Source organism: Xenopus tropicalis, chromosome 9 (genome assembly GCF_000004195.4).
Source record: "Xenopus tropicalis strain Nigerian chromosome 9, UCB_Xtro_10.0, whole genome shotgun sequence".
Classification (NCBI taxonomy): Eukaryota; Metazoa; Chordata; class Amphibia; order Anura; family Pipidae; genus Xenopus; species Xenopus tropicalis.
The window spans coordinates 51970016-51982161 of NC_030685.2; the positions used below are offsets into that span (position 1 = coordinate 51970016).

The 12146-nt window shown below is 38.8% G+C and overlaps 1 protein-coding gene across 1 annotated transcript in view; it reads right to left on the minus strand.

Annotated features, from left to right (window-relative positions):
- als2 (ALS2, alsin Rho guanine nucleotide exchange factor) overlaps positions 1–12146 on the minus strand; it is a 45308-nt gene that overhangs the window by 1887 nt on the left and 31275 nt on the right. The window contains exons 20-34 of the mRNA XM_004917755.4: positions 11272–11337; positions 11087–11185; positions 9882–10046; positions 9484–9595; positions 9151–9228; positions 8934–9067; positions 7553–7717; positions 7282–7399; positions 5369–5526; positions 4706–4834; positions 3517–3693; positions 2658–2703; positions 1707–1768; positions 667–816; positions 488–584 (exon numbers count right to left, since the gene is read on the minus strand). Coding sequence (XP_004917812.2) covers positions 488–584; positions 667–816; positions 1707–1768; positions 2658–2703; positions 3517–3693; positions 4706–4834; positions 5369–5526; positions 7282–7399; positions 7553–7717; positions 8934–9067; positions 9151–9228; positions 9484–9595; positions 9882–10046; positions 11087–11185; positions 11272–11337 — 1756 coding nt within the window. The remainder of the gene's footprint in view (positions 1–487; positions 585–666; positions 817–1706; positions 1769–2657; positions 2704–3516; positions 3694–4705; positions 4835–5368; positions 5527–7281; positions 7400–7552; positions 7718–8933; positions 9068–9150; positions 9229–9483; positions 9596–9881; positions 10047–11086; positions 11186–11271; positions 11338–12146) is intronic.

A 12146-nucleotide genomic window follows, 5' to 3' on the forward strand; every position in this document is an offset into this window, starting at 1 on the left:
TCTCAATAGCAATTGCCTGGACCTTTGTGGTGCACTCATGGTTCAGGCAACTGTCATTAAAAAATACTGCCTTTTACAATTTTCAGTGACAGTCGCCTTAACCCAGTGTGCAACAAAGCGATTGCCATTTAGATAAATGGGATGAGTGCAGCTGCTAAAAGTTCAAGGGAAAAATATAAACCTGGAAACAATGATCTGCTTCTTAAACAGGAATCCTTTAACAGTCATTTTCTAGAATTACAAATCCCAGCACCATCCCATATTCCAATTGAATGGAATTCCAATAGTTGTAGTTCTGTAAAGTGGGGGGTTCTGAATAATGCCTAACTTTTGCCTTATTTATATGTAATGCATGTCTTTAAATCCATGTTGGTTAATCAAAGAACATAAACAAAACAAAAGTGCAAAGTTTCTACACCCATAAACTTATATTACTATTAGAGGTAAAGCACCATTCACAAGTACGGGTTTCATGTTCTCTCTTTACCTTTAGAGTTGTAAACATAATCCCCTGTTCTCCGTGCTGAAGATATGGATCCATCAAGTCCTCTATAAGGTGCACTTCAGAACCTAGATTTCTGATCCTTTGAGAAAATAACAGAAAACCATTTAGACGTTCATTTTATATTCTTGAATATAAGAGCAAGTTTAAGTGATTTTACAAACCTGGCACGAAGAACAACATAAAGAAACAGCGGGAAAAGTTCATCCATAGACCAAAGGAAATCTTCCTTGAGCATTCCTTGTACTTCTTGTGTAATCTCTTCAAATGTTTGCTGGATAACCTTTAGTTTGTCTGATGGAGTAAACCTTGTGCTGAAAAAAGGCAGGCAATACGGTTCAACTATCTCTAGCTAACATAGAAAACTGTCTCCCTCATATAAGACTACGTAACAAAACACAGTGTAAGCATGTTTAAAGGAGTTATAAACCAAAATATAAAAAGGCATAATGAATACAAATCTAATTCAAAGCAGCTTCCCAATGTATATTAATTACAAATGCTCATAGACGTTAAAGATATTGGTAAAGGTATTTGCTACTGAATGCTGTATTTGTCTGTATCTTTTTACTGCACTGCTGTTCTGACTACATGAAACACTGGAACAATGCTGCACTCATTCAACCAAGGCTCCAATCCCACAATGCCTTGCATATTGAATTTAATTAAAATTTATTTTTAACAAGCAAAACCTTTATTTGGGTTTAAAACTACTATAACAACATACAGAAACCTTTCCATAGTTATCTGCAAGAACAAGAGGAAGGACAGGCTAATAAAAGCTGCCTGGGAAACTAGTGGGGTCAGCAAAAAGCCAACCGACAACTGACCCTAACCTGTCCACTCCCAACCTAAACCCAGCCCGACCCACCATCATTTATATACTGGCACCTAACCAGCCTATCTCTGATGTCACCAGGGGGGTTGGGGCAGACAAGTATACACATAACCAAAAAGAGTGGGCCATGTGCAGAATTCTGCCACAACCCAATAAAGATACGCTGAGCCAATCTGAACCCACATGACCTGCAGATAAACCCAAGAGTCCAGCAGGTTTCAGGCCAGCCTGCACATCACTACTTCCATAGACCTCAGCTGTGAGTTTACTCCAAGCACTGCCCAACAATATTACCCTAACTCACCTAGTCTGTACCAATTGGCAAAGCATAAGTTTGCTTCAGACAAATTCCTGTCTGCTCATTACCTGATCTGTTGCAGGCATTCAACTGCAGAAGCAAAACAGGAGTCTTTTGTGCTTGTCAAGACCTTAAATTAAGAAAGAATAAATAAATAAATAAAAGTACAGTAGAAGCATGCTAGCTCTTTATTAACAATGGATAAACAGTATCATTAAATTTCAACATGTTCTGCAGCAATGCACGACTGCAAATAACAGATAAACCAATGAAATAGGCAAATCAAGGTCGTGTGAGCTAAAAGAGCTATTAATTATAATGATAATGACAAGATATATGAATTACCTGAGTTAGGATTATCAATGTGGGAAGGACGATGTGTTATTGTGGGAACTGAGGATTTTTGTAAGGGAGCTATTAGAGGTGAGGTATACTGAAGGGGCAGAATGCCCCCTTGCTCAACATGAACTCAGATTAAAGCTTGGGCTGAATATATTTCTTGCCTATTGTTTTAATCACAAAAATATATACTTATTTCTTTATCTGAATAGGGCAAAAGGAAGTTACTCCATGTTTGCTCCTTGTGAGGTAGATAAGTTTACCAGTGTACAATCTCCCCCCTTTGATGTGACTTTTTTAAGCAAAGATATTGCAGGGGGATCTGTACATTGGGAATCTAAAGAAAATGCAACAGCACAGGAGAAACAGAAACAGTTTCAACTGAAAGTGAAACAAACACCTTTAGAGCTTAGAGTTGCCGAAAACCATTCCATCTAATGAGGCACACCACAGAAGAATTAGCTTGATAAAAATGCTTGAGATGGATTAGTTAATCCATTCAACATAAACCTATGGGAAAGCTGCTTAACTATAAATTAATTTCTTTGGTCACAAGAAAACGGACATGGGAAATAATAAACTAATCAGTGCCCAGGATTTCTTAAATGTAAGATAATTTGAGGGGAAAACCTTTTTTGGGATTATGATCAATCTATCTCTATACATGTATTCTTTCTTACCTGCTTGGTCTCACCAAGGAAGTTAATGGTGGTTGGCCAGAATTTGCTGCCACAATGGGGAAAAAAAAAAACGAGATCAAAATGGTACATTTACTAAAACTCTACATTTGCCATTTTTTATTATTTTGAAAAATTTGAATAAACTCATATCCATGAATGTCTTACATTAACTTAAAAGTTTGAACTAAAAAAGTCTGCACAGGAAGTTGCATTTTTTTTTTTTAATTGTCATACCGCAACCTGTACTTTTTCGAATTGACGCACAAAAAACAGCGTCAAAAATCCGAAACCTCTAAAGTTTCAAAGCACAAGAAGTATCCTCCAGGGAAGGGACACCTGACATCGATTTTTACATGATCACGGCAGGTTTTAGCTGGCGAATTGTTGGATTCAGAATTGTAGCCATTCTGAAACATAGTAATCCCAAAACTACTCTACTCCATTTTTAACCTGGCTAGCTGAAAGGTTCATTGCTTACACTCAGCTGCAGAGTGCCCCTATGGAACTGTGTACATGTATTTTCTCTATGTACTATACAGCACACCTAAGACACCATGGCCAAACCTGTGTTGAGAACCATGGCCAAGAACTGTGCTGTGCTTGCTATTTGTAGTAGGGTAGTGATGTTTACAGAGCCACGAGCATGAAATGCAAACCCTTGATTAACAAGCTATTTCCTACTCATATTCCCCATATTTAGCAACATGGTCACACTGGATCACAGTCACTTGCTTTGAATGCTATGCACCCTTGCTAAATGGGTCCTATGCCTTTTCAGCTAGCAAAAATAAATTGTACACTTCTGGATCGAGTCCATATATAAATTGAGCTGAATCATCAGGTTTCTTGTATGACTTACTTCTGTACTCCCAAAAACGCAAGTAATGCAATGTCTGGCTGTTTGTTCAGACGAAGGACACAGTCCCAGTAGGCATTTTCATCTTTCTCATGCTCCAAAGCATACAGCATGAAAAGAGGAGGGTAGAGTCTTGGCAGCAGTACAGGAAGAAGCAATCCAGAGCTAGTGACTACGTATCTGCAGAGAAACACCACACTGCAGTGAATGGGTAGCAGAACTCTCATTGATCTCATAATTATATATATATATATATATATATATATATATATATATATATATATATATATATATATATATATATAATTCAGCTGTATAAGGGAAAGGATTATTTTGTTTTTTATGCAGAGCACCAAATATTTACTAGTATGCCCAGTTACAGTTGAAAAAACCTGTACCATGTAGCACTTGGTGTGAAAGGGTTACAAGGGTGTAACATCTCGCCTCTCTCCCTATGACCTTGATAAACATAAAATTCAATGGAAGCCAGCAGTCATCGCCTGGGGGAACTGCAGACCTACAAGTATTAACTGTAGTAATAAGCAAAACTAATTACAAGGTTCCCTGTGGTCAGGTTGCTAAAGCGTGCCCAATTAGATACAGTATTTCACATCTTTGGGGGCTATGCTGTCATTTTGCATATGAGAAAGAGAAACATCTTTAAAGGAACTTGAAGGTCCCCTTAGTTGAAGGCATTTTCATTCTAAAAAACCAAACACCAAAGCTGGTATCAGATCTGATTCTGGTGCTCTTTAAAGGATGCAGACAGTTAACATTATTTGTGGGTTTTGGGCTAAATAAATCCCAAGTGATGATTAATAACTATTTACTTCCCACAAACTACTAAACACTCACTAACGCCTCAGAGTGCAAGGTTTTCAGGGTCACAACAGGCAACTGAACTTGTCTTCTGAAATTGTCTTTTTACCCTATGATTCTCCATTCAATAAATATAGGGGGTGGTTGCTCTCAGGCAGGCAATGAGCAGTACTTTTTGAACACCACTGGTAGATGATGTTTCAGGTATTTTAAAGGATGCAAATTCAGACACATTATTTGCTGCTTCCCATGATAGCAGATAAGTGTTTTTTTTGTGTGAAATCAATTGAGACATTAAATGATGCTTGTTGCTAATGGTCTTATATATTTATTTTCTGGTATATCTCAGGATATATGTTTGTGTGTAACTTACCCTGGTTCTGGAGAATCTGGAATGGAATCTGTCCCTCCATTACAAATATGGATCTTTTCTGGTGAATCTTTTGGAGCTGGTAACAGCTGGATCATGCTGCCCTCCTCAGGAAGGTCAGGAAAAAGAAACCTTTAGAGGAAAATAGCCAGTCTGATAAGTTTATTAGATACATATGAGAAAATTAAGTCAAACTCTACATTATCATAAAAGTTAGCTATGCATTACCAAGACTGCAATTCTACAGTGAGGTTTGGATTGGTACACTGCTGTTCCCATCTGGCTGCTGGAATGCCAACAAAGTGTGGCAAAACCATGCTTTGTAGCAATTTGCAGTATGCAGTTGGTTAAAACTATGAGTAAAACAGATTTGCCTTTAACTAGGACAGTCTGACTAGGCTGCAACTGGATGCAATGGGTCTTTATTTAAAAATGGTGTGGATGCAAACCTGTGCAGAGCAGGAAAGGCAAGGCCAACCGTGCCAAAGCAAAGCAAGGCCAAGTGTTCTTAACTAAAACTGGAACCCATAAAAACATTAACTGCTACTTAGTTTGTAGGGGCTTAATTGCCACACATGGGAATTAATTGCAGGCAATCTGGAGACAGTGATCATGGAGCAGTGAAAATATTTTTGAAAATTAGTTGATCAGAACATGTAGTCTTACCTCACCAGCTGGAAGATACGTTTCAAGTAAGACTTGATCTCTCTTACTGCCTCTTCTAAAAGTCTCCGATTGGCTCCAACACCAACATAAGTCATTCTGTACACTGCTACCAGGGTCTCCACAAGCTTTCCCAGAGGATGCACTGGTGTCTCACAAGCCTAAGACCATGCACCGACAAAGGTTTAGCGTATGTAAAAATTCAAAAACAAGTCATGGTTTCTGTCATTAGAACTACAGTTCATGCATATATATTATTGTATTTTTTTAATACACATTCATAAACTTGTGTATTATAACAAATATTGTACCCTGTTGTAAAATATGAGTATATTATAAATCACCTTGGAGCTGCATGACCTATATAAAAGCATTTAGCCTTTGGTTATGGAACTCATCAATGAAATGTAATATCCTTATTTTTTACTCTAGGGGGTATATTATTTCCCATAGTTATTATCTAATACATGCTTGATATCACTGAGAGGTTAAATGCCCATATGAATACACAGAGCTGCAGGAATAAGCAACTATTAATGGCAACACACATGGTGCTTGTGATGTAGAAATAACATTATCTAGGTGATAAAGATGATAAATTATTTTAAACAAAAGTAAAGTTGTCCTTTGTTTGTGGAAAATGGTCAAGCTATTCCAGTTGCTGAAATCACATCAAGACATTGTAGGTCTCTTATGCAAGGGTTGTAGTAAGAGAGAGTTGTACCCATGTATTTCATCATGGCACTTATAACAAGTATGGACACCACCAGAGGAGGTTTAAAGGAGCGGTTCACCTTCAAATTAACTTTTGGAATGCAATAGAAAGGCAACTTTTCAACTGATCTTTTTATTTATTTGTCATCCACATCTGACTCTTTAAAGCTTTTAAATGGGGGTCACTGACCCCAACAGGCAAAAAACTATTGCTCTTTGTCTGCAATTTTATTGTAATTGTTTTTTATTACGCAACTTAACTTTCTATTTAGGCCCTGCTGTATTCAGATTTGTTTTCCAATTAAATCACTGCCTGGTTGCTAGGTTAAATTAGACCCTAGCAACTAGATGGCTTCCAAAATTTTAAACTGGAGAGCCACTGAACAAAAAGCTAAGTAATTAAAAAGCTGCAAATAATAAAAAAACGAAGTCCAATTGCAAACTCTCAGAATAGCATTCTCTAAATCAGTGCTGTCCAACTTCTGTGGCACCGAGGGCTGTAATTTTTCATGCCTAAGTGGTAGAGGGCCGATAATGCAAACCTGTTTTGACCACTCACCTTTTTTAAACTTCAAGCCACACCCATGTTATCACAAGAGCTTTTAAGATCATGTCAATATTCATGGTGGTAGAACACCAAAAAAAAACCCAAATAATTGTTGCTCGCTGCAGGGATATCACCCTTCACTCATATGTGAAAAAAGTTTATATGTAATATTAAGCCACACCCTTAAATCCGTATGCCTCCTCCTTTCTTCCTTCACAATTCTTGCACTGCTCCTGCAGTCTGAGGTGTGAACAAGGGAACAATGTGGTAGCTTACAGTCTGACGTTTACAGGTGTGACCAACGCAGGATCTTACAGGTGTGAACAGAACAGGGGATTATAAGTGTGAACAATGCAGGCATTTACGGCTGTTATCAATTAAAAATGCAGGGGGCCAGTTAATCTCAGTACTGATGACATTAAAAGCTTACACAAAGGTAAGCAGTAACAAGAGCCAGACAGATGGAACTACGGGCCAGATTCAGCCCGTGGGCCACCAGTTGGACAACACTGCTCTACATCATACTAAAATCAATTTAAAGGTGAACAGCCCCCTCCATTTCTTTGTTGCCTGTGTGAAAATGTGGGTACTGGTTTTTAATGAATATGTGCAGTAAATGAACACAAACATACACAAAGGCAAAAGAAAACATTACATTGATAAGATACATCTTTATCTTGTCATATTTGTCCATGTTAAATGGGCTGAGGTGCTGAGGAATAAGCTCCAAACTCTCCAAGGTATGGTTTTGTGAGCGTCTTTTGTTCTCTGGGCTAGGAGACAGAAGGCAAAATAAGTAAGGGCAGCAGTGGATCAATGGTCACACTGAGCATAAACAGCAAAGCACAAACAACCAAGTGGGGATGAACAATTCAGAAATAATATGTTTTTTCAGGTCACACAAAGTCAAGTCATGTCCTACTGACCTGTCTTTCTGTTGCCATCTGCCAGTAGTTAGTGCCACAGCAATGTTGTCCCAAGCTTTCTGTGTATCTCCTTGCCCAGGAATCTCACACCCTAGATGGCACCAGCACTCATCGAATATTGCTTTCCATTTCTCATCAGCTGCCACAACAAGATGGCCCAGTTTTCTGCAAAGAAAGCTCTGTCACCAAAACCTATAATAGTGTATGTACTGGTAAAATAACTAGAGACTACACAGAGGACACTTAGCACCAATTATGCCATTTTATAATGGCATAAAGTGCCCATTCTTTAAGAAGCATGTCATGAACTTTTGGTTTTTCAATAACTACCTAAACAAAGTAAACTGTATGGTTTGCTTTTAATTTAAATGCAATAACTTTCATATTTACTAATAACTACAGACTACAGGCTTATTTATTAAAGGGAATGCAAAAAAACAACCGTGTTTCTATACCCACAATACCATACTCTTTTTTAGAATTACACAGTAAATGTGGCCACCGCAAACAGGTGTAAAATGAAGCAATAGAAAGAAGAGTAGTGGCTTTGAGAGAAGGGGTGGCATGTGGCTGGGACATGGGAGTACATCTAATGCCACTAATTGCATGTAATAAATGGTACATGCAAGGGTCACCAGGTCAAAGCAGTTGTTAAAAATAAGGCTCCCTAGCACATGACTGCCAGCGCCTTGAGCCTCATGTATAAAGGTAGGTAGAATAAGGATGTGTGTATAACTTGCACCCTACTTACACTAAGACCAAAAAAGAGGCTTCAATGTGGGTAAAGAAAAGTGTTTGTAGTTAACTGTTGGTCTCTTGATCTTTGCCAGAGGCATCTGACCATAATCAAGCCAGTACTTCATTGCAAATGGCAATTTCTTGATATTTCAAAATTTCAAAGAAATTTCTCTAGAACTCTTTTAGAGAAAAAAAAATTGTACCGGTGAGTCTGCATACACACCAAGGCATCTATAGCACATTAATTCCATAAGTCAAGCTTTATAACTTGGATGTATACATTATTATAACCAAATCCCTTTGTAGAAACATCCTGGCATTCGGTCACATGCAAACCTCTTATAAAGCCTCTAATAAATCATTGCCCTTTCATGTCCAAGTTGTTTTGACAAAAGTTCACAAGAGTTAACTAGACAACAGATTATGCACCAAGCATCTCTCAGACATGGGACAAACATTGTTTGACTCAACACCAGGAGATATACAAAACAGTTGTTGTTTTTCAAGTCCATAATTGCAAGTATTATGTTTCCATTAATTAGGACATATTAACCCATTACTGATTGGCATATTAACCTTCCTACTTGTTTAGTTTTCGTAAAAAATTCACAACAGCATATTGTTTGTGTACAGAGATACTTACAATTTTTTTTCCTTCTCTGTTTCCCCATCAAATAAGTTTGGCTTAGAGAACATGCCGCTGACTTTTATGCCTGATCCCCACTCTCCACTGAAAACCCCTTCAATACAATCTCCATTCGACATAGTAAGAACTCCCTGTACAAAGAAGCACAAGAGTATTATGTGACATAAGTATTAACTGGCTAGTGTTCTATGAACACAGCTATTTATTTTATTACCTTCCCATTCAGAGTCCAGTCATCAGAGAACTCTCCCTCGTAAACTGTGTCATCTTCAGATAGTAAAACCCCACATCCCTGGACAAAGAACACAACAGCAATATAATTAGCTCATCTTTGTCCGTTCATCCCTATGCAAAGAATGCAGCTGACAGTGATTTAGCAGATTTTGCCAGATACAAGGATGTATCCATCTCAATTTAATTAATATGGCTGTAAAAAGCTATTTTAAAAAAGAAAAAAAATTAAAGATACTTCTGATTGAAGGAGATATGGTAAGATCATTTGCTAAAGTAAATAAAGGTAATGGTATTAACAGCAAACAGTACTCACCATCATCCTGTTAAGGTTAAAGGCACCTTCATAGTAAAGGCCAAACTGTGTGACTACTAGCCCGTTACCCTGCCGGGCATCATCTTGCCACATTCCCATGAATTTCTGCCCCCTGCCAAAAAGTCGAGAATCAAGAGTGAAGAAAGTACCTTACATAATCAGAAAACTATTGAGTATGCAGTTACACTCCGAGTATCAAAGGTTAGCCTGAACACAGAGTGTAGTAAGAGTGCTAAAATATCTACTTGAAAAATATTAGCTAGTGATATATCTAGCAAAGCAATGCATAATCTTCCATCACGACATATCCAGACTTGCACATGGCAGAATTCTCACAGTATAATATGAAAGGTCCATTGCTAATTACACAGAAGCTTTACAGTACCAAAAATATTTACCTTGTGATATCATCAAAAACTCCATAGCCACACTTTTTGTCCATTACCCATTCGCCAATGAATATGCTGGGTGAATTGGAAGTCAGTTTTCCACTCCTAAGAAGGCCATGTCCATGCCTCATATTATCTTGAAAACACCCTTCATAGACATCTCCAATTGCATACCTTACAAAGAAAAGCAGGCATTTACTGGAACGTGCACAAAAAACATGAAATCAATATAAGGTATAAGTGGTCTCACTGATTGTGAAAAAGATATCCTGAAACAGGAACAACTCTTTGGTTAATGTGTAGCTGTTGCACCTTGTGTGTCATAGGGACGGTCTTGCTCTCTTGTGCGTCATAGGGACGGTCTTGCTCTCTTGTGCGTCATAGGGACGGTCTTGCTCTCTTGTGCGTCATAGGGACGGTCTTGCTCTCTTGTGCGTCATAGGGACAGTCTTGCTCTCTTGTGCGTCAGAGGGACGGGTCTTGCTCTCTTGTGCGTCAGAGGGACGGGTCTTGCTCTCTTGTGCGTCACAGGGACGGTCTTGCTCTCTTGTGGGTCACAGGGACGGTCTTGCTCTCTTGTGGGTCAAAGGGACGGTCTTGCTCTCTTGTGTGTCATAGGGGCTGCCCTGCTCTCTTGTGTGTCACAGGGACTGTCTTGCTCTCTTGTGTGTCACAGGGACTGTCTTGCTCTCTTGTGTGTCACAGGGACTGTCTTACTCTCTTGTGTGTCACAGGGACTGTCTTACTCTCTTGTGTGTCACAGGGACTGTCTTGCTCTCTTGTGTGTCACAGGGACTGTCTTGCTCTCTTGTGTGTCACAGGGACTGTCTTGCTCTCTTGTGTGTCACAGGGACTGTCTTGCTCTCTTGTGTGTCACAGGGACTGTCTTGCTCTCTTGTGTGTCACAGGGACTGTCTTGCTCTCTTGTGTGTCACAGGGACTGTCTTGCTCTCTTGTGTGTCACAGGGACTGTCTTGCTCTCTTGTGTGTTATAGGGGCTGCCCTGCTCTCTTGTGTGTCATAGGGACTGTCTTGCTCTCTTGTGCGTCATAGGGACTGTCTTGCTGTCGCGTGTCATAGCCCCAGAACATCTTTGCACAAAGGGTGACTTACATTTTTACATTAAATATGAGAGTGGCCAGAAGCATTTAAGTACCGAAGCTAAAACAAAGACTGTTGCTTTTCATTTAAATATTGTATGCAAAATTAATTACCAGTAGGTGCCATGGCCACACATTTTGCCATCTTTCCAGTGTCCCGCATAGCGATCATTCTTGTTTAAAGTTTTATTTGGGATTGTGCATTCTCCATATCTGCAAAGAAAATATGATTGTAAAGCCTCGAAATCTACTGCTCATTTAAAAAAATGTGCCTGCTATTTTTCATAGGGGCACCTTACCCATCCTCCAGGCCATTGCGAAAAGTCCCAGAATACATCCTTCCATCTGGCCAGCTCAGAGTCCCCCTGAAATATGCATGAGATGAGTCAGATTAAAGTTCAGCCCACATTTATTCTGGTGCATACCATTTAGGAAAAACAAATCAATAACAGAAGTATTTCCAAAACAGGTGTTTAAAGGAGAAGGAAATGTAAAAACTAAGTAAGCTTTATCAGAAATATCTATGTAAATACAGCCATAAGCACTTACAGAAAAGCTGCACTGAGTTCTCTTTCAAAAGAAACAGGATTTCTTGTCTCTTTGTTTTCCTGTGCCAGAGTCTGCACAGCTCTCTCCTATCTCCTGCTCCCCCCTCCCTCAAGAATGCTAAAAACTCCCTCCCTTCCCTTAGGAATGTGTGTTCTGAGCCAATCAGCAGGAAGCTTCCTCATAGCCTTACTAACTGGACATGTACAAAGTTCTTGGTGCAGGAGCGAGGCATTATGGGAATTTTCTTTACAGAGCTCAGTGGTTTTTTTTTTTCCCATGAGGCTTCTGATCGTCTGAACGGGAGAAATATGGGGAGACTTAAGGGTACTAATGAGAGAACTGAAGGTATGCCTGCAGCTTGAGATTAACTCTTTATTAGCCTTCCCTTCTTCTTTAAGCTCACAGATGTGTTAAAGGGGTTAACTTTTAAATTAACTTTTAATTACATAACCATTGATATTCTGAGACAATCTGCAATTGGTTTTCATTTTTAATGGCTTTTCAATTAAGACTTTTGTCCTTGTCTTGTACTGCCCTATACAGTCTACACAAAACTGCTTTAACAAAAATAAATCCTGTTAGTCAGGTTTGACTTATAAATATAATATTTATTACAATATTTATT